At 40.6% G+C, this 23,720-nt stretch overlaps 1 protein-coding gene across 1 annotated transcript; it reads right to left on the reverse strand.

Moving 5' to 3' along the window:
* Positions 1-15,546: 15,546 nt before the first annotated feature.
* MOGAT3 (monoacylglycerol O-acyltransferase 3) lies at positions 15,547-20,970 on the reverse strand. Its single transcript, XM_020966463.2, is given in 8 exon segments — positions 15,547-16,683; positions 16,778-16,868; positions 16,870-16,975; positions 19,410-19,584; positions 19,822-20,026; positions 20,465-20,535; positions 20,637-20,744; positions 20,898-20,970. Coding segments are annotated over 8 exon segments (981 nt in total). The 3' UTR covers positions 15,547-16,531.
* Positions 20,971-23,720: the final 2,750 nt, after the last annotated feature.

A 23,720-nucleotide genomic window follows, 5' to 3' on the forward strand; every position in this document is an offset into this window, starting at 1 on the left:
AGAGAAATCATAAGGGACTTAGTAAGGTTGAACTGTTTACATTCCTGCATGGAAACATAATATTTATAACCCATGAGACCTTTGCAAGTATTAGGGTAGTTGGAGGGAAAAATTACACGTGTGTATATATAGATAGATAGATAAATAGAGGGTATAGGGTGAGTTGAAGATGATGGGATAATATCTGGAGAATAAAATTAAGGGATGAGAGAGGATTATACTGGGAGAAGGAGAAAGGGAGAGGTAGAATGGAGTAAATTATCTCACATAAAACAGACAAGAAAAAGTTTTTACAGTGAAGGGCAAATGGGGGAATGTGTGAGGGAATGAGTGAATCTTATTCTCATCAGATTTGCTTTAAGGAGGGAATAACATATACACTCAATTGGGTATGGAAATCTATCTTACCCTACAGGAAAATAAGGGGGAAGGAGACAAGAGAGCAGGGGGATGATAGAGGGAAGTGCAGATTGGGGGAGGGGGTAATCAGAAGCAAATACTTCTAAGGAGGGACAGAGTCAAAAGAGAAAATAAAAAAATGGGGTGTGGGATAGGTTTAAGGGAAATATACTTAGTTTTTCACAACATGACTACTATGGAAGTGTTTTGCATGACTATACATGTATAACCTGTATCCAGTTGCTTGTCTTCTCAATAAGGGTAGGTGGATAGGGAGGAAGGGAGAACATTTGGAACCCAAAGTTTTAAAAAGAAATGTTAAAAAATTCTTTTCATATGCAACTGGGAAATAAGATATACAGTCAAAGGGGTACAGAAATCTATCCTGCCCCCACAAGAAAATTGAAGGGGAAGGGGATAAGAGAAAGGGAGCGGGGAGATAGAAGGGAAGGCAGATTAGGGGAAGGGGTATTCAGAATGCACTTCATCTTGGGGTGCGGAGAGGCATGAGATGGGGAGAAAATTTGGAACTCAAAATCTTGTGGAAGTGAATGCTGAAAACTAAAAATTAATTAATTAATTAAAAAATACAATTGGCCAAATGGAAAAGGAAGCACAAAAATTTACTGAAGGGAACTCCTTAAAAAGTAGAATTAGCCACGTGGAAAAGGAGGTACAAATGCTAACTGAAGAAAACAATTCATTAAAAATTAGAACTGGGCAAGTGGAAGCTAATGACTCCATGAGACATCAAAAATCAGTCAAACAAAATCAAAAGAATGAAAAAATAGAAAAAAAAATGTAAAATACCTCATTGGAAAAACAACTGACTTGGAAAATAGATCCAGGACAGATAATTTAAGAATTATTGGGCTACCTGGAACTCATGATCAAAAAAAGAGCCTGGACAGTATCTTTCAAGAAATTATTAAGGTTGCCAAAACTGTCCTGAGGTCCTAGAACCAAAGAGGAAAATAGTTATTGAAAAAATCCACCAATCACCTCCTGAAAGAGATCCAAATTGAAAATGCCAAGGAATATTGTAGCCAAAGTCCAAAATCATCAGGTCAAGGAGAAAATACTGCAAGCAGCCAGAAAGAAACAATTTAAATAGTGTAGACCCACAGTCAGGATTATGCAAGGCCTTGAAGCTTCTACATTAAAATATTAGAGGGCTTGGAATATGATATTCCATAAGGCAAAGGAGATTGGATTACAACCAAAGATCAACTACCGAGCAAAATTAAGCACAATTTTTCAGGGAAGGAGATGGACATTTAATGAAATAGGGGACTTCCAATCCTTCCTGATGAAAAGATCAGAGCTCAACAGAAAATTTGATGTTCAAATACAACACTCAAGAGAGGCATAAAAAGGTAAACAGAAAAGAAAAAAAACAGACAAACCACATTATTCAATAAGGGCAAACTGTTTCCATCCCTACATGGGAAGATGATACTTGCGACTCTTGAGAACTGGTTTTTTTATTATGACGTTTAGAAGGGGTATACATAGACCAAAGGCATGGGTATAAGTTGACTTTGATATGATGATAAAAAAATCTAAGTGGTGAAAAGAGAGGAGAGGAAAAGAGGGAGCTGAAAGAAGGGAGGGCAGATTGAGGAAAGCGGTGGTCAAAAAAAGTACCAACATTCTTCACATACCTCATCTCCTTCCCCCTGTCCTAGCTATTTGTCACCACCAAAAAATATAGTATATCATTACATCAGCTCAGAATCTACAAGTACACAGGAAATTGTGCAATAGGATCAACTTGTCTCTTAGCTTAGATGTTATCTCATCTTTTCCTATCCAGTAAGCTGCCAAAGTCTTATTTGTTCTACCTACTCCATGATTTGTCTTTCCTCTGCCAAAACCCTAGTTTAGGCCCTAACCAGCTCTCCCACAGATAATTATAATAGCCTTTTAATTGTTCACTCCCTTGTCCAATATATACACCACACAGCAAAAAATAATCTTTCTGTGTCAAAACTCTAATCATGTTATACTCCTACCCAAAAACCTTCAATGGCTCTTATTGCCTCTAGGGTAAAATTAAAATTTCTCCATCTGACTTATAATACCCTTCACAATCCAACTCAAACCTACCTTTCCACTCCAATTTCAGTTACTCTCTTCCATGCACTCTACATTCCAGCCAAGCTAGGCTTGGAAAATGGACATGCCAGCTCCCACCTATGGACATTCTTCTTTTCCTCATTTTTCAAAAACATTTTCTAAAAGTCTTAACTCAAACACCAACAAAATAACATGTCCATACAAAAAGAAGATTCTAGTGGGGACGGCTAGATGGCGAAGTGGATAGAGCACTGGCCCTGGAGTCAGGAGTAACTGAGTTCAAGTCTGGCCTCTGACATATAACACTTACTAGCTGTGTGTAAGTCACTTAAACCCAATCACCTCACAAAAAAACACCAAAAAGAGGATTCTATATGAAACCATGAATCACTATTTCATACCACATACTTTTTAAAAGTTTACAATAAATTTTTACACATAACTTTCAAAACTGTCTTTTTTTATCTGTTTCCTTTACAACAATTTCCTTCTGTTCTCTTCTGTGCATTTAATGGCCCTCTATCTTGCAACACTACTGCTAATGACCATTTTTGGACATGACCATGTTCAAAAATATATGTCTCTGCACCTTGTGTCCATTGCCTTTCTGTCAGGAGGTGGGTAACATTTTTCAGTATAGGTTAGAGATATGGTTGGTCTTTGCATTGATCAAAGACCTTAGACTCTTTCTAAGTTGATTTTGTTTACCATATGGTTGTCCTTACTAAAATATTCTCCTGATTCTTCTCATTTTACTCTGCATCAGTTAATAAAATCACACCTTCTGACATTCCTTACAGTGCAGTAATATTCCATTACATTCACATACCAAAAAATTTGTGCAGCCATTCTCCAGTTGAATGAGAGGCAATCTGAAGTACTTTCTTAGATTCCATTTCTTTGCTTTTCTTTTCCTCCCTTGTAATCCCTGCTTCAGGCTAAGGAAGTTTGTTTTATTTGAAACTATTCTTTTTTAGGTATTATTCTTCCCTACCTACATCCTTTATTATTTCCAGTTGACTTGGATGTATTTCTGCACTAAACTATGTATATGTATACCTCCTTTGTCTATTTCAGATAAGTGAGGTTCATCTTATGCTTGCTCCTGCAATCCTTTCCTCCATGTTGATATACTCTTCTAACACTCCTCAATTAGGAGAAATAGTAAGTTCTAGCTCTTCTTGCTCCTTTCTATATCAACACTTTCCTGTTACCCTCCTTTCTCTTTCCCCTTTTAATGACTCCCAGGGCTAATGGGTGCATTCTTGCTCATTGTGTTTAACTCTGACAGGTCTGGGAAAATGTGGATTCTTCCTTTTTTCAGACAGGTGACATGGAAATTGTTAAATCTCTTTGACCAAGATTTGCAGTGATCCAAGTCATATACCCCAAAGACCCTCATTTTAATATAGCCCACCTTCCATTATAATATTCATCTCATCTTATTCTCATCTTACTTGTTGACCAATCAGAGTTGATTTTCACCCTCAGATGCACCCCTTTCTGAAAAGACTTTATAAATATCAAAGGTTCAACAGGTTTGGTCTCTTTGGTTTCCAAGGGGACAATAAGCCTGTTTTTGTTGATTGTTTTCTAGAGGTAGTCAATAAAACTCATTTTAATTTACCCAGAAAAAAAGAAGACACTCCCCTGCCAGGACCTCTTTTTTTCTTATTTAACTACTCAAGATCCCTTGAAGATTCTGAAGATTCCTTCTCTCCCTATTAAAATGTTATCACTATATCACCCTACAGCCTCTTTAGATACTTGAATAAATTTATTTTTCTAGATTTCTTTTTTGGAGGGGGCTCTAGATTTCTTTTGACCCATGTCTGTATTTCAAAGTTCAGAAATGCTTGAAAGTTCTCTATTCTATTAAAGATCCATTTCCCCCATTATACTCAACTTTGCAAAATAAGTTATTCTTGGTTATAAAGCTATCTCTTTTACCTTTTAGAAGATTGTATTCCAAGACTTCCTCTCAATTTTGTAGAAGCTGCCAGATCTTGTGTGACCTGACTATAGTTCTTTAGTATCTGAACTCTTTCTTTAAAGAAACTTGAAAAAAATAAAATAAAATAAAATAAAGATACTTGCAGTATTTTTTTTTTGACCCGGGAGCTCTGGTATTTAGTTATGACTATCTTTGCTTTATCCTCTGGTTCTAATCAATTTGGCAGTTCTCTTGATTTCTTAAAAACAGTCTATGCTTTTTTTTTTCATTTAGAGTTTTCGCCTAATCTAATAATTCTTAAATTATCTCTCCTTGATCTATTTTCCAGCTTAGTTGTTTTTTCTATGGAGACTCTATGAAGGCTATCCCTCACATCTACATAGTAGTGTCATCATGTGGCTCTAAGGGAAGCAGAATACATATCTCTAGCCTCTCCTCTCCTCCTCCCCAGCAAACACCCACCCCCCCACTTCTCCAAGGGAAATGTTACTTCCTGCCAGGAAAGGAATCAAGAGGTCAGGGCCAAAGTATTGGCCACTCTATTCTCCTCAGACAGAGGGAGGTGCCAGGCTAGAATTATATCTATCTGCTCCCTTAAATGGGCAGCTAGGTGGTAAAGTGGATAGAGTACCAGACCTGGAGTCAGGATTCATCTTCATGAGTACAAATATAGCCTCAGACACTTACTAGCTATGTGACTCTGGGCAAGTCACTGTTTGCCTCAGTTTCCTCATCTGTAAAATGAGCTAAAGGAAAAAATAGCAAAACTAGTATTTTTGCCAAGAAATCCTCAAATGGGATCATGAAGAGTTGAAAACTAATAAAAAACAACTGAACAAAAATGGAGCCTTAAATATTATTAGTCTAGGGGATATGATTTTCAGGTTCAAGATAAATTTTTTATCACTGTTCCTTACTGGAAGAAACAAGTCCCTAAGATTTCTATCCAAAGCTTGACTCCCTTCCCACCAAATACCAGTTTCTTTTTTTTTTTCCGGCAAGGCAATGGGGGTTAAGTGACTTGCCCAGGGTCACACAGCTAGTAAGTGTCAAGTGTCTGAGGCCACATTTGAACTCAGGTCCTCCTGATCCCAAGGCCAGTTTATCTACTCCACCACTTAGCTGCCCCCAAATACCAGTTTCATAATATATGTAAGTAACAAAAACACCCATTTATCTAAGTGGAAAACAAAACAGAAATTTTTAAAAAAGCATACACAAACACACACACAATATGGAAGGAGCTCTCAATTGGGAGTGAGGTAACACATCTCCAACCAGAAAGACACCTAGATCTCACCCTAAAGAGAAATTCCCCAAAGTCCCTAGTATAGCAAGCTGAGGTTAGGGATTAAGAAAGAAAACATTCTACTATACTTCATTTATAAGACAAATAATCAATGTTGGAAGGCCTGCAGGAAGATAGGTATATTGATACAATGTTGGTAGAGGGCCTGAATTAGTCTAATCATTCTGAAAAACAATTTGTAACTATGCTTAAAAAATTAACTAAAATGTCCATACCTTTTGTCAGATTTCCTGTACTAATCAAATGCCTCAGGGAGATCAAAGACTGAAAATTCTCATATACGCCAAAATAGTTCTGAATATATCCTTCCATCAGCATCTATTTCCTTACAACAAAGATTGAAACATTTATGGACTGGTTTCACTCAGCTGTTTTTTTTTTCTTTTTTCTTCCTATCAGTCTTGTTGCAAGGAAAGACATAGTGGTGGAAGGATATATTTAGAAATGAATAAAGTAATTTAAAAATTTAATAGGGGTCTGGATCAGCTGATGCAACCAACCACTTCAGGTTGAGAACCCTGGCGAGATGGCTTCTAAGAGAAAGAAAGGGTGTCCAGTATAAGAGTCCATGGAGTCAGGGGTCCTTTGGTCCTTCTTCCCTCTGACACCATATGGTCCCAGAGAAAAGAACCTGGGTCCTTGGCCTTTTCATTCTCCTCCAATCTAGGTGCTAGAAGTGAAGTCTCCAATTTTGAGGGTTTCAAAGGCCTGGAAAAAGAACCATGGGAATCCAGGAGTTGAAATCCAGGCTGGATTTGAAGCCAGCAAGGTATCAATACCCCTAAGAACAAGTAGACATCTTCGAGAGTGACCTTTCAGCCGCCAGACTAGCAGAAAGATTCAACTTTGGACATGAACTAGGTGGGATCATCGTTATTCAGGCACTAACCTGTTTTGAGCTGACTGCCCTAGAAATTGGGGTGGTACAGGAGCGAGAGGGTATATTGCAGAGGTATAGGGAAAACTATTTGTACTTTCTTCTTACTATACCTTTTAAATAAATGTCTCTTTATTCAATGTTAAGTGGTTAAATGGAACTAGGGTGCTAGTCACAGGCACAAATGGGGAGAACATAGCCAGTGGGAGCTCAAGCCAATAGCAGCAATAGATACCTGCAAAACCTCTTAAGGTGCTGTGGATCGCTAAGGAGTTATGCAGATGACCTGGCCCTGAGAGACTGGAGTCCAGATATATGCTGTTACAAAAACAAGTCATAAAAGAAACTGATAAACCATGTAATGATTATTCTCTTTAAGTGGCAGTGAATACATTATCATACCTCTCCAAAAATATGTTCAACATTCAACAAGTGAGGTCATTCTCACTTTTTACATTAGTTTATCTTGTGACCCATGGAATAGGTAATCACATTTCAGGAAAAGAAAAACCTCAACTTTCTGGATGCAGACTAAAGCTATATTTTTTCACTTTATTTTTCTTGCTTTTTTTTTTTTTGCAACATGGCCAATATGAAAACGTGTTTTGCATGTGTATACTGGATTTCGTGTGCATAATGGATATTATATTGCTTGCCTTTTTAATAAGTGGGAAAGGAGGCAGGAAAGAGGGAGAAAATTTGGAACTCAAATTTTTTTTTAAAGTGAATGTTAAAAATAAATAAAAAATTAAGGAGAAAAAGAGAAGTTACTATAGATATCCTTGTACATACAGCTCCTTTTCTTCTTTGATTTCTTTGGGACATAGGCCCCATAGTGGTATAGCTGAGTCAAAGGGCATAAAGAGCTTGGGAATTTTCTGGGTAAAGTTCCAAATTTCTTTCCAGAATGGCTGGACCATTTCACAACTCCACCAACAGTACAAAGATGTGCGTATTTTCCCACAACCCCTGCAATATTTGTCTATTCCCTCTATTGTCAGTCATTTCAGTCAGTTTGATAGATGTGAAATAGAACCTCAAAGTTCCTTTAATTTCATTTTTCTAATTATTAGTGAGGTAGGACATTTTTTCAAACAGTTGTTAACAGTGTACATTCCTTCCTTTGAAAATGACTATTCATATCTTTTGACCATTTGAATTGCTCTTAATCTTATCAATTTAAATCTTAGATATGAAACCTTTATCAGACAAACTTGCAAATATTTTTCCCTTCTAATTTTAACTATATTTGATTTGTTTGTGCAAAAAAGTTAATTTTATATAATCAAAATTGTCCATTCCATCTTGTATAAACCTTGCTATCACTTATTTAGTCATGAACTCTTCTCCATCCATATTTAAAAAGGTAATTTCTTCCTTGATCCTCTAATTTGATCATGATATGACTTTTTATATATATATGCCATGTATCCATTTGGAAATTATCTTGGCTTATGTGGTATGAAGTGTCAATTGAAACCTAATTTCTGTCAGACTGCTGTCCAATTTCCCCAGCAGTTTTTGTCAAAGGTCTTCACTAATAACTAGGGGCTTTGGGTTGATCAAATATTAGGTTACTGGGCTCATTTGCTTCTGTATATTTCATACCAAATCTGTCCACTGATCAACTTCTCTTTTGTCCCATACCAGATCATTTTAATGGTTCTCCCTTTGTAGCATAGTTTGAGACCCAGTACTAATCGATTCCCTTTATTACCCTTGAGATTCTTCACCTTACGTTCCTCCAATCAAATGCTTTGACAGCAGTTAACTTAGTTTCTTTTTTTTTCAATCTTTTGATTTTACTAATATTTCTTGTCTTAGAGTCACTCATTTCTCTTTGTTCTAATTTTCATGAAGTTTGTTACATGGTAAGTTTTATCACTTTCTCTTCTAAGCTATTTTTCCCCTCATTCTTTCCTCCAAACTTTTATTGCATTCTTTTATATCTCTTGCCTCATTTCCCCCCCACCCAGGTATTCATGTAGCTCTTATATAAAATCCATTTTCCCCCTTTGAGACTGCTTAAAGTTGTAGAGTTAACCTCTTTCTCTAAATTGGATTTTGGGGCATCTCTGGATCTACTATAGTTTGTGTCTTCTGTTTATTCACATCTTAGGTCTTAGATCTTGAACTGGGGTTCTGTTCCAGGGCCAGGCTCTGCTTTGTGCTGCACTTTTGTGCAGGACAGTCTGCCCTGCTTGGTCTCAACATGGATCACCTAGTTTCCTGTGCTGACCTTCATCTCCCAGGATGTGTCTATACTAAAGGCACTAGTACGTTTTAGGCTCTCTTGGATATCTGAGGTTCAGAGTACTGGATCCACAGGGCCCTCCATCCCATCTCAGGACAAAGTGTTTTGTACCTTAGAATCCCTAGATGTTCCTAAACTGGTCACTGCCATTCCTGGTTGTTTCTTCAGTCTGCACTATGGATTTCCAACCACCTTGGGGCTTTTTGGGAGGACCTAACCACATTCGCTGCCTCTAGACAGTAGCTTTCAAGCTACAAGTATTTCTGGGCCATTTCTGGTCATTCTGAGAGGTTATACTGGGGCTGGCTTTAGTGACAGATCCCCTTTCCTATTTCACATGGATTTCTGGTTGACTTGTGCAGTTCTAGGGTGGGTGAAGTCACTTAATGTATTTTCTCAATGGTCTTCTCAATTATTATTTGTTATGGAGTACGGCCGTGGGAGCTGGGTTGAATGAAGCTCCATTCAAGCAGTCATCTTGATCAGAATTTATCCCTACTCCTTTCAGGCCACTCCTTAGCACCCTAGTTTCAAGGAATTATCCTGAATCCTTTCCTTATCTTCTAAGGAACACTGCATATCTGTGTAAGGTCTCTGTGGACCCATTCACTCCCCTTTTCCAGATAAAAACTGGTTGTTTCCTCTATCTACCTCACTGACTTCCCTCTTCACTTCAGTATTTTCTTGATCTCAATGACTCCACCTGCTGCCATCTATCTGGGTGCCCCTGTTCCCTAGTAAAAATATGGTCTCCACGGCCCCAGCTAGTCTTTACCACCTTACACCATTTGAGGCCCTCTACCCTTCACTGCCCAAGGGACCTTTCAAGTCCAGGATTACAGAAGTCCCAGTGCATTTTCTTTTTGTTGTTAGTTTTTTCAGCTGTGCCCAACTCTCTGTGACCCCATTTGCGATTTTCTTGGCAGAGTTGTTTGCCATTTCCTTTTCCAGCTTATTTTACAGATGAGGAAACTGAGGCAAATAAGGTTAATTAAATGATTTGCCCAGTAAATGTTTGCAGCCAGATTTGAACTCAGGAAGAGAAGTCTTCCTGACTCCAGTCCTGGTGCTTACCCAACTGCACCACCTAGCTGGCTTCAGGGGACCTTCAGAGGTCATCTAATCCAATTCCCAGTGCTTTTTCTACTACACAACTCCTTTCTTGGAGAAGGAGAGGCCTCAACCTGGACTCTTCACTGTACATACTGGCTTAGATTGGTATTTCATACCCAAGGAGGTATGGAAGAATCCTGTGCTCTCTCTCAACTGCCAGAAAGACTACAGGCTATACAAAGGGCCTCCTCACAGCCTCTGTTTCTACCCTACTCAACCTACTAGTGTCAGAGTGAGCAGAGCAATGGACCTGGAGACAGAAAGACCCAAGTTCAAATCTAGCCTCAGACACTTATACTAGCTGCATGATCCTGGGCAAGTTCCCTAAGGAAAAGAGGGAAAGGAAGGGAATAAATACTTATATAGCACCAGCTATGTGCCAGGCACTGTGCTAAGGGTTTAATTTCTGCCTGCTTCATATTCTTCATCTATAAAATGGGGATAATAATAGCATCTACCTCTCAAGGGTTGTTGAAAGGATCAAACAAGAGAAAATAAGAGCTTTGCAAACCTTAAAGTGCTATATAACCTATAACCTGGGGCAAAATCCCTTGATCCTATTTGGCACATCTTCTGGATTTGGGTCAAGGGTACAAAACAGGGGAGATCCTCTCCCACTCCACTGAGCCTCTTACGTTATCACTATTTGAAGCTGTTCCTACTCTATGAAAACAAACTCTACCAAGAAAGATAAAGAGAGAGTACATGTTTGAAGGCTTGTGTGTGAAAGAAACAAGTGGCAAGGTAATACACTAGGTCAGACCTGGGAGAAATTATCTAATCTTGTCCCTTTATTTTATACAGGAAATTGAAACCCAGAGGGGTTACATAACTTGTCCAAGCTCACACAGAAGGTAGTAGCAGAGCCCAACTGGAACCCTGGGTTCAAATGTTTGAGTGATTTCTGAAGACATTGTTTAGGCATCTCTTTCCTCTGAGATATTATATTGCCCTTTTAACCATCCCTCACATTAGGTCACCCAATCCTTTTCCCAGTCTCTGTACTAATTGGTATCTCCCCCACAAGACGAGTCTCAGGCAAAGAATAATGCCCAACAGAGCTGGCTTTTACCAGCTCCCTTTCATCTCCCCTGTGTCTCGGGTCCAAGACTGCCTAGAGCCCTTCTTCTAAAGGGGCATCTTAGCCAGATATGGCTTCCTCTCAACACCTCTATCATTACATCATAGGATTTAAAGCTAGAAGGCATGGTATTTGGGGTCAGAAAAATCTGATGTTGTGAACCAGAACACTTCACCAGAACTGGGAAGCTTTAAGCTAACTCTCACATTCCCACCAAGCTCTGTTGGGTACCAAAACGTGATAAAGCAGACCTGGGGCAGTTTTAGTAAACTTTGCTCCAAGGGGGACTGATTTGGGACCTGGCCCTTTGAAGAGGTATAAAAAGAGTTTTAGGACTTTAGAGGGGAGGTCCTGAGACACCAGGGAACCTCCTTGCTGATTGATTTTCATTTCTTGTAGGTGATTTTTACCTGCTTTCATTTTCCTGGTATTGTCTTTTACCTCCTTATGAATTGTGTCTTATCTAGGAGTTGGCAGGGTTTTTTTGTTTGTTTTTTCAGTTAAAGAGATTTGAACCCTCAGGCTCTTGAATCCTGAGGTTGCCTTTCAAGATCATTACTGGCTGCAGGTATCTTAACTAGGGCACACCACGGGACACCTTCCCCCAAGAACGTGCTGGGGCCAGCTGCACAGCCTCTGAAGAACTCATTATCACATTCTCAGAAATAAGCAAGTGGTACAAATCAGGGCTTCATTTATTATTTTGTTGATTGTCTAGACTTAAGAAAGGGATGGATAAAATCTTAATAATGCAGATTAAACTTAAAAGTATGTCCTGCACACTTTTTTTTTTCCAAAGAGCTGGTTGCTAACCATTTGCCAGCACACCACTGTCTCCACACCTAGATATTGAAAATTTCAGATCAGACAGAGGAGATATGACATAATGGTAGGCCCAAATAAACAGCTACGCAGTGGTGGTGATGGTCAGTGCAGACCCTGGTTATAGTTCCAGGGTGGAACTGAGTGCTTGTGGTCAGTTACAGACCAGAGTTCAGGCCAGGAGATTATCAAACACACTTTTACTTCCACCTTGGAAAAACTGAAAACTTACAACCCCCCTCCCCCAAAACTAGCTCAGAAAACAACTGCACAAAAAACCTGAAGCTTAGGACAATGCCCCCTCCACCCCCAGAGCAGAGCCCAACTTCAACATAAAGTTAAAAGTTAAGAAATAGACTGTGAAAATGAGCAAACAATAAAAAAAAGAACATGACATAGAAAGTTACTATGGTGACAGGGAAGATCAAAACACAAACTCAGAAGACAACAAAATCAAAAGTGCTACATCCAAAGCCTCAAAGTGTTGCGGGCTGAGAGGTTGAGAGGTTGTGACCCCTCAAAGACTGAAGTACATGGGTCATCTGGAATGAATTCACAGACTCAAGCATTCTTTAAGCCAAGGTGGCAAAGTTTATTGTTATGCTTTTCAGCGGTCAAGGATTCTTAACTTAAGAATTTTACCAGTATTAGGGTGGTTAGAAGGAGCATACATAGACACAGGACATGGGTGTGAGTTTAATATGATGGGATGATATCTAAAAGAATAAAATCAAGGGGTGAGAAACATGAATGCACTGGGAGAAGGGGGCAGAGGTAGAATGGGGTAAATTATCTCACATAAAAGAGACCAGAAAGAGCTTTAACAGTGGAGGGGAAGATGAGGGAGGGGAGCACATGAACCTTATTCTCATTGAACATATACATTCAGTTAAGTATGGAAATCTATCTTAGCCTACAGGAAAGTAGGAGGGGAAAGGGATAAAAGCAGCAAGAGGCTGATAGAAGGGAGAGCAGACTGGGACAGACAGTAGAAGTCAGAAGCAAAACACTTTTGAGGATGTACAAAGTGAAAGGAGAGAGAAAGATAATGGAGGAGGGGAAAGAGGGAAGATGGAGAGAAATATACAGTTAGCAATCATAACTGTGAGAAAATTTCTACAGCAAGTTTCTCTGATAAAGGCCCCATTTCTCAATCATATAGAGAAATGAGTCAAATGTATTAGAACACAAGTCATTCCCCAATTGACAAATGGTCAAAGGATATGAACAGGCAGTTTTCAGATGAAGTAATTGAAGGTATCTATAGTCATATGGGAAAAAATGCTCTAAACCACTATTGATAAGAGAAATGTAAATTAAAACTCTGAAGTACCATAGGACAGAAAAGGAAAATTGTAAATGTTGGAGGGGATGTAGGAAAAACTCCACTGCTGAAGGAGTTGTGAACTGATTCAACCATTCTGTAAAGCAATTTAGAACTATGCCCAAAGGGCTATAAAACCCTTTGACCCAGCAATATTAAGTCTGTATCCCAAAGAGGTAAAAAACAAAAAGGAAAAGGTTGTATATGTACAAAAATATTTATGGCATCTCTTTTAGTGGTGGCAAAGAATTGGAAATTGAGGGGATGCCCATCAATTGGGGAATGGCTGAACAAGTGGTATTTGGTTGTGATGAAATATTACTGAACTATTAGAAATGATAAGCAGGATGCTCTCAAAAAAATCTGGAAAGATTTACACGAATTGAAGCAAAATGAAATAAGCAGAACCAGAATAATATTGTACACAGTAACAGCATTACTACATGATGAATGACTTAGCTATTCTCAGCAATACAATAATCCAAGACCGTTCCAAAGGACTCATGAGGAAAAATGCTATCCATCTCCAGAGAAAGAACCGATGGAGTCTGAATGCAAATTGAAGCGTACTTCTTTTTTACTGTCTTTATCTTTCTCGGGTCTTTTTGGTCTGTGTTTTCTTTCACAACATGACTAATATGGAAATATGCTTTGAATGACTGCACATGTATAACCTTGTAGGATTCCTATTGGAAAAAAGCCACAAAAACTTAAAACTCTGTGAAAGGTAAAAGCCCAAATATGGTGATCCATTAACAGTCATAAGTTAGACTGAATTATATTTTAGACATTGAGTCATAACTTAAGATACTATAACCTGCAAAAGCTATAATGAGAATATTTTGACCTATATGTGACCAGGACATAATCAATACACAAACTTATGTTTGGCATAACATTGGCTTAACGCCCAAGCTCATTACTAAACAGAAAACCAAAAATATCCACCAATTAGTAGTGATGCACTCTCTAGTTCCTCCTGCCTGTCTGTTTTCTATAATTACCACAAGGATTGTGGGAGTTCTTTGTGGGGCTCTACTAAACCGTCTGGCTGTGGCCCCAGACCAAAGATTGCCCCTGTTTGTAAATACTCATAATGACTGATTAAACTACTACCTATAATGAATCTGGAGATACTTGGCCTCCTCCTTTGATATAAAAAAACCACCCCACGATTATGAGGGAAGTACAGGGATCCCCAGCCAGGGGAATTCCAGACCTTACAAATCTATATCTAATTGCTTGCTGTCTCAGGGAGGGAGGAGGTGAGGAAGGGAAAGAGAGAATTTGAAACTCAAAATTTTAGAAAACAAATGTTAAAATTGTTTTTACACGTAATGGGGGGAATAAAATATCAAATATGTTTAAAAAAATTTAAATTATGTGCAAACTTTGAAGGCATTTATGGTAGACCACCTTCACAAAGAGTTTAGCCACTAAAGACAAGAGAGATATGGGATATTAAAACAGGAATGGAAGGATCAAGTGAAGGCTTTTTGAGGATGGAAGAGATAAGGGCATATTTATAGGCAGTAGAGAAGCAGCAAATAGACAGGGAGAGATTAAAGAGAAGTGAGAGTAGGGATGATAGCGGGGACAATCAGCTGGAGAAGATGAGATGAAATAGGATCATTTTTGGATGTAGAAGGGTTCACCTTGGCAAGGACATACAGTAGGTGCTTAATAAATATTTGTTAACCTGACTAAAAAAAAAACAACCCATTGAAACATTTTTCAAAATGCACAGAAGACAACAAAAGGAAACATTGACAAGAAAGCATAGAAAAGCAGATTAGTTTTTAAAGTAACATAAAAACTTATTATTTAGGTTTTTTCAAACAAGCAGCATGAAGTGGAAGTTCATTATCCTCTTTTTCACGTTCTGATGAATATATGGAAATTCTCTTTTTTGGTGTTTACATTCAGAATTTTTTAAAAAGAAAAAAAGGCTCCTCAGCAGGCAGAGATAGGGATGGGTAGAGGAGGGAGGAAACTGAAGAAGGGAGAGTGATATAAACATAGGCAAAGAGGTAGAAGAATGCATATCAAAGTGTGTGTGTGGAAACATGTTGAGCTCCAAGAAGGCCAGGACCATGTTTTACCAAACTTTCACAGAAATTCAACTTGGTATTATAGGTGCTGTAGGAACTCAGAAGGGAAATCAATGACAGTTGGAGCAATCATCAAAACCTTGGTAGAAGTGGAACCAAAGGGATATGGCTACTTGGAGAACATTATAAGTGTTTTGTTGGAAAATAGTAACATAGGGACAGAGGCAGAACCAATGGTGCTTGGGAAGGAACCTTGACAAAGAACCATAGAGTAGGTATGTAATAAATTCAGCTGAATAAACCTTTAATTGAATTCACAATTTAGTTTGGCTGAAATGTACAATTATGTATAGGACAAAGGAGATAAGGCTGATAGATAAGGTAGGACATAAAATAGGTTACTGTCAGACGATGTAGCCTTGAATGTCAGGCTAAATGAAGTTTCCATCTGTAAAATGAAAAAACTAGACTGGATTTTTTTTCCTAAGGTCCTTTCTAATTTTATCATTCTCCCATCCTAGGAACAAATACTGTCTGCTCCCTCTACCTTTCCAAGGAATTTCTAATACCTCATCCAAGGGGAGAGGCAAATTCAGCATAGCCAGTCCTTTCCCTTTTCCTCTGGCCAAGTATCCAAGTAAGTAATCTGACCCCACCCTACACAACCAACTTTATTTCTTGCTATTACCCAGGGGGCAACAAAGCTTTCCTTTGTCAGGCTGCCCCCATAGCTAACAAAGTTTACTTCCCAGACAATAAAGATTTATATTTTCCCCCTCCTCTCTCTACCCCAGCTCCACCTAAATCTTGGAAGGTCTCAGAATAGCCAGATTCTACCTATCTAATGCTGTCAAAATCCAGATCAGGTCCCACATCTCACAAGATGGCTTTCCCGAGGGCTCTAATCTTTACTGATCCCCCACAGACTAGCACTCAATTTCACACCATTTTATATAGAGCTTTCTAATTGCTTCTTAGCTCCTGGGTAGATGGCATTCCTATGTTCTATCTAGGCCAATCACAGCTAAAGTAGTAACATAGTAGGTGCTCATTTTATACTTGATTTATTCCTCCATGTGACCAGAGTGAGGGAAGAGTGCTGAGGAGGGAAGACTATTTATTAGAGGGAGAAGGCATGTTTTCTAAGCAGGGGCAGGTCTCAATCCACTTCTGAGGGTCACACCTGTTGGTACTGCAAAGGGCTAGGGCTAGGATAGGGAAATGTATAGAGCTGAGGTAGTGGGTGGTGGTGACACAAGGGTAGAGCTTCAGACAAAAGTGAGATGGGTAGAAGGAGAGACTCCACAGCTTTCTTTGTGTTCCTCAAACTGTTCTATGGCCTCCATGTAGAGCCTGTGGTACCAGTCAACCTCTTCTTGGCTTGGATTAGGATGATGGGGGACTGGGATAGGGCGACCCACTAAAGGGGAAAAAGGGTTTGTGGGTTAAAAGGCAGCCAAGAAGAGGTGATCGTCATACCCAGGGCAAACAACTTTAGAGGAAAAGCAACTCACCTACAGTGGTAATAGGCACAGGGAAGGGTAACAGCCCCCAGGGGAAGAAGAGACCAGAGCCCCAGAATATGCAGGGAGGAAAGCTGGTAAAATCTCTTGAAGGCTTCCTGCAAAGCCCTCTGCCAGGACCCTATCATAAATGATGCTTGCATGAAGATGTCATTCTCCCCAAAGGAATACACAGGAACCAGGGAGGCTCTGTAGAACAGAGATCTGTTATTGTTCAATCATTTCAGTTATGTCTGATTCTTCATAGCCCCATCTAAGGTTTTTTGGGCAAAGATACTAAAGTGGTTTGCCCTCTCCTCATTTATAGATGAGGAAACTAAGGCAAACAGGGTTAAGTGACTTGCCTAGGGTCACACAACTAGTTAAGTGTCAGAGACAGGATTTGAACTCAGGTCTTCCTGATCCCAAGGCTCTACACTTTATCCATTGGGCCACCTAGTTGCCCTAAGGGCAGGTTAAGGGAGGGAAAGAAGAGGCAGGCAAAGTCAGGACAGAGGTGCCCTAATTCCTCACCCCACCCCGGCTCCCCCATCACCATTACCCTGGAAGCTGGAGAGAGGAGAAAGACCAAAACAAACACAAACACAAAGACTGTGAAGATGAGATGAACACTGGGATCCTGTTAGTGGCTCTACGGCCAGCTAGCTCAGTGTGCTGCTTTCAGCTGTAGCACCACACTCCTACTCCAGCTGGTAGCTGCTCCAAAGGTACAGACTTCAGAGGTTACTAATGATGGGATGTGGATATGAACTCTACCACTGCAACCTAGGATTTCCCACTTAATACCCCTAGGTCAGAGTTATCTCAGGCTCCCGCAAGTAGAGCAAAAACTCAGGAAGACCTTAGGTCAAATCAAATTCCAACTCAGACATTTATTAGCTATGTGACCAAGAGCAACTAATTTAATCTCTCTAGGCTTTAGCTCCTCTTCTTGTAAAATAAGGGGGTTGGTTTCAATGACCTCTAAGACCTCTTCCAGCTCAAAATCTAAAACCCTCTAACTTGTCCCAGGGCCATACACCTGGCAAGGCATCATCAGAATAGAGATCTGAACCCATTAGAAGCAGCTAGTGGCACAATGGACAGGGCCTGGAGGAAGACCTGACTCCAGACTGAGTTCAAATGTGGGCTTAGACACTTACTGTGTAATACTGGGCAAGTCACTTCAAATCTGTTAAACTGTAAAATGGAATAATAATAACACCTACTTTCCAGGGCTGTTGTGAAGATCAAAGGAGGTAATATTTGTAAAGCATTTTAATACAGTGTCTAGTCTACTGCTTGTTACCTTCTAAATTGTTCCCTCACTTTCCTGACTCCAAGTTTAACATTCTGTTCCCCTATGTCATATTATCTCAAATAAAATAATACTGGACATTTAGACTGTCATCACACGCCTTTCCAGCTTTTTATCATATTACTTCCCTCTACACCCCAGCCAAACTGGACTCTATCTTCCCCAAACGCTGACTGTATACTCATATTTTCTCCATGATGCCAGAAATCTCCTTCCTTGAATTCTTATCTATCTTTTAAAGGCCAATGAAAATATTAAACTCCTTAAGGAAGGCTTCCCTGATCTCCCTTATTGGTACTGTTGAGGTTTGGAGGTGCAGGGACCTCAAAATCACAACATAAGGGTCCTGCCCGAAAGAAGACTGTGGGAGGAATCTAGGTTTGGAGGTGCAGGGACCTCAAAATCACAACATAAGGGTCCTGCCCGAAAGAAGACTGTGGGAGGAATCTAGGAGTGGCCAAGTAGTCTATGAGGTAATAGAACTCCAGGGACCTGGACCACTTGGGCGAGGGAGAATGGAGCCTAGATAAGATTAAGCATGGGGAAATGGCCTGGGGCCATAGGGAGGGCTAGGCTAGATTAAGTGTAACAGAGAATTGGGAGATTGGGTGTAGCCACAAATAGCCTCAGGCCAATGCCAGAGAACTGGCCACGTGGGAAAAGTCCAGGGTTTTTCCTTTTCGGGGTCTAGATCCCATCCTCATCAGTACTCTCTTCCTTCTCAAAGCATTTTTTGTAATTTAAATGCATTTTGTCAAGCAATATGCATTATAGCTATATCTTTTTAGGTATTATCTTACCTACTAAACCGTAAATTCAAAAAGCGAAGGGCCCATGTTTGTTTTAAACTTTGTATTTCCACTGACAACTAAATATCCTCTCTACATAAGTAGGTGCTTAATAAGTAGTTATTGTATTTTTATTAGAATTTAAGACTTACTTTTCATTATCTCATTTAGTGAAACTTAGAACCATATATAGCATAGCAAGAGGTAGAAGGCACCTTAGGGTAATCTCTTAAGTTTTAAGGAGGAACATGAGACCCAGAGAGGCCTGCATTTGGTTACACAGCTAAATTGAGACCAGGTTTTATGTTTCCCAAGTCCAAGTGTCCTTCTATAGCACTACGCTAGAAGATGGCATTTTCATTGACCAACAAGGGACTAAGTCTCAAACTTACCACTAGGGTGTGTGAACCCCAACTTCGTGTTTCGTAAAACTCACCACCAGTTCAATGCCTTTGTTTTTAACGCTGGTTCACCCCCAACCCCCTTCTTATAGGCAACCTCCAGGGCCATTCTTTTGCCTTGATATCAGCAAACTTACCCATGCCTCAGGGCCAAATGCACGAACCCCTTCCGATTCAGTAGTTTGAGGCAATGCTCTCCAGGGACCGAGTACAATGCCTCTTCAGCACCCCCGACCACGATGACCACAGCCTGGCCAAGCTGGGGCCGCGACAGCAAGAAGTCCAGGCTATGACGGCTCACTGAGCATATCCCTGGGGACAGACTGACTCCAGGACCCAAGAGTCTTCTCTGCCAATATTCCCCCTTGCCCTTGGTGAGATGGTGAGGTCCTTTTCCTTCCCTCACCCCCCCCCCACACTCACTCATGCATGCATATACACTTATCGCAGGTCATGATGTAATCCCGGTACACCGAACTCGAAAGCCGTCTGCTCCCCACGACAATTACAAACACACACACGCACACGCGTGCATGCATATACACTCACCAAAGCTCATGAGGTAGTCCCGGTATGCCGGGACTCGAAAGAGGCACGCCAGTCCACACAGCAAAGGCCGAAGACCCGGGAATTGACGGGAAAAGCCAGTGCTCTCGGTGCCAAAATTACAAAAAGCTCCAGCGCATATGATCCCATGAGGGTGTGAGCCCAGCACATAGTTTCTGTCTGGGGGCAGTTCTGCTGTCTTCACCAGCTTTGAGGGGAAGGCGTGAGTGTGGGGATAGAGAACGGAGCAACATGGGCTGAAGCACCAACACCGAACCCCGCCCCAAACTTCTCTGGTTAAAAGCCTAAAATTAGAGAGCCCTTCCTCCCACCTAACCCCTAGCGTCCCGCCCCCGCCCCTCCCAAGAGCTAGCAGGAGAATTTAAGAATTTAATCTCTACTGGGAGTCAATAAAAGAACAGCCTCTTTTGGAATGGGAAAACCTTCTTTTACCATCCCAACCTTTACACACATACCACCACCCCACCACCACCTCCCTTGTATTACTGTACCTCAAACACAAATTTTATATATTAGCAAATTAAGAGAGAAAGGAAGAACGAATGATCAGGAGGATAGGGTGATTAAACAGTGAGGGATAGTATTAGGAAATGGGGGACAGGTACGCCCAATACCCCTCTCTCACCTTGATGGGAAAGTAATCTCTAAAATGTTCTCAAACCTTACACTTCCTCATCCATTCCAAGCGCCGACCGCCTGCAAGGAGGAGAGGGGGGAGGCGGAGAGCTGAAGTCTGAGAGGCGCCCTTCCCCCACTCAACTCTCCCTCATTTTCCCTCCCTTTAAGTCCTTCCTTACCTCTCTCTGGTGTATCCCAATCTAGATAAAGCCACACCACGTAAAGAACGGAGAGAAACCAGAACGACGTAAAGAGGAGAAAGAAGAGGAGAAGGGAGAAGAAGAGGCTTGTAAAGAGAGAAGAAGGGGTGGAAGTTGGGAGACAAAGATTAGACTTTTAAGACCCAAGTGTCCAGGAGCCCCTCTCCCCCACACTCCCTACTCATACCCTCCCCACCTCAAATCTCCTATCTCTTCAACGACCCATGAGGCCAGCCTCACCCATGAAGAGGTAGTTGAGTAAAAATTGATAAACGCTGACTTTTTCTATTCTCTGCTTCTTCAAGGTCTTCATGGTGGGAGACAGCGAAAGTTAGACCTGTTAGGGAAAAAAAGTGATCAGAGGGAAGCTGAGGAATGAAATCTTAAGGGACAGTGAAAGTAGAAAGGGATGGGAACAGGTTCAGTGGCACCTGTCAACAGAGGAAAGGTCTGGAGCGTTCTGAGGCTCTGAAATATTCCCAAACTTCCTTTGGCTTACACTTCAGACTAGTTTTTGACCTCTGACTTACTTTTCTGGTTAATCTTGGGGCAAAATAGAAAGCAGTCAGTTGTAGGAGGTAGGGCACTGGGGGGACCAAGGTCCAGGATCCCTGATGGGAGGTATTTAGAAGAGCTTGGGAGCTGGACATCAGAGTCCTTACCAAGGGTAGGAGAGATCTTGTATTTTCCTGCCCTGCTCTCATCAGGGACTTCTTGGGCATCTGTTTTCCCCAATTCCCATCCCACCACACAAGCATAAGGAAGACAATACTTTTTATTTGTCCCCTCCCTCCTTCCCCCCTCTCCCCCGCCATCACCGTGGGGGTGGGCTGGAAGATATCATCTTCCTCAAAGGAGGGATATGGGTGGGGAAAGGAGGACTGGACTTTGAATTTAGCAGCTCCTAGGCCAGGAAGAGGTGGCAGTTCAGAGACATTCTTTAAGTTCTTCCAGAGCTGGAATGAGGCATTCTATGTAGGTTTTTTATTTTTTTTTAACAGACCATTAGAAAAATAATCATGGTAGAGACCATTAGTTCATTCTTCTAAAAAGCCTACTGATCTGTTTCCAGCATCTCCGCCTTCCCAAAAATGTATAGTCTTTTTCCTTCATTCCACCCCTTGGAAAAGATTTTTTTTTGGCTAGGCAATAGAGTTAAGTGACTTGCCCAGGGTCACACAGCTACTAAGTGTTACCTGTCTGAGTCTGCATTAGAATTTAGGTTCTCCTGAATCCAGGGCTGGTGCTCTATACACTGCGCCACCTAGCTGCCCTGGAAAAGATAATTTGAAGGGCACAAAAAGTTTTGACAACTTTGAAGGCTTGGCAACAGTGTAGACAACATGGATCAAGTCCTCCGTGTAAATAATCCCATATTTTGCAAGAGATTTTACAATAAGGGCATTATCAGGACAATTCTCTGTTTCTTGTTTATCAATGGAGTCATTCACAGATTTCCCCTTTGGGTAACCCCATGCCATTGCATGGTTCCACAGTCCTCGGCACATTCATTGAAGTGGAATTAAGCTTAACAAAAGTGCCACTGAAGATTGAATGAAGAGGAAGAAGCTGCAATACTTTAGGGATCTTTGAGCTAATATCATTAATACCTAAAACTAACTTGGGTTCATCAGGTACTAGTAGTTGACAAGTTTGTGTGCCATTCTAGCCAGACAGATTTTGTTTCAGTACATCTGCCTGTACTCCTTATGGCAGGATTTAGCTTTTTCATAGATTTCTTTTCTTCATATCTTATGGAGCTTTTTTTTACAGTTATATAGCTATCTTCTTCTTTTGGCATCTTGCCTTCAGTATTTCAAAGGCCTTTCACTTTTCCAGAAGAGATTCTGGAACAGATGGTAGCTTCTTCTTTTCTTCTACACTTACTGTGATTACAGCCAGAAAAAAAGAGAGCTCTACATAGTCTTTTTTTGTTTTTTTTTTATTTTTTCAACATTCATTTTTATAAGATTTTGAGTTCCAAAATATTTCTCTCCCTCCCTTCCTCCCCTCTCCCCTCCCCAAGATAGCAAGTAATGTGATATAGGTTATACATGTACAATCATATTAAACACATTTCCACATTAGTCATCTACATAGAATCTTTGCAAGCTCTTCCACCTGGGCTCTGCTCAGATTGGGGAGCCCCACTTCGAGGCAAAGGTTTTATCACATACAGACCCACTCAGCCTCCCCCATGCCACCAAAAAAAACATATACAGGGCTTTTACAGAGCAGTCCACACACATACATACACACATACCCTTTTCAGATGACACATAGAACTCCAGCTCCTGAAAAGATCCCTGAACCTACTCTCCAATAAGGAGCAAGTCAAGATCTGGGGAAGAATGGAAGCAGGACCTAACCTCCTTTTCTATACCTGCCATGTGTCTTCATTGCACATAGGGTTGGAGCCTCTGCCAAAGTCCAGAAGCAGGGAAGGCAAGGAAAGAGGAGACCCAAAGTCACTTATAGGACAATAGTGTGTATGTTTGTGGTGGATTCTTTGTCTTTGAGAATTATAGTGTTGCAGTTTCATGGTATATTATGGGGGTTGTCTCAAAGAATTCAGACTCAGACCACCTCCAATCCAAGTGAAGGCATTTATTGAGAGTGATGCCTCTCATGAAGTTGGCTGTGTTCCAAGCTTCAGTAAGACAAGACAGGCAATTTTATATTGTAATGATGCTGATTATACTACAGAAATTATGAATATTAAAAAGGTAGGAGGGGTATGGCAGGAGATTAGGTAATAGGGGAGGGTCCTGGCCTCAGTGGAACTGCACATATGATTATGTGCACATATGCATATGGAAAAGCCCAAAGAGAGGCATTAATATATGATAATGATATTATAATAAACCTCTCTATGTCATAAGTTCACCTAAAGGACACCTTTTGCTATTAATGAACAGGTGCCTACTCAGGGAAAGTCTCTTCTATTGTTCTGGGGTCCACATCCTGCTCAGGTATCCTGCTTGTGCTGCTTTCTGATTGCCTAGTTATCATGGTCCTGTCAGATTAGATGGAGGTGGTTGTGGTTGTGGTTGAGTACATGGA

The sequence above is a fragment of the Phascolarctos cinereus genome, unplaced genomic scaffold, assembly GCF_003287225.1.
Source record: "Phascolarctos cinereus isolate Bilbo 61053 unplaced genomic scaffold, phaCin_HiC Scaffold_5;HRSCAF=322, whole genome shotgun sequence".
Taxonomy (NCBI): Eukaryota; Metazoa; Chordata; class Mammalia; order Diprotodontia; family Phascolarctidae; genus Phascolarctos; species Phascolarctos cinereus.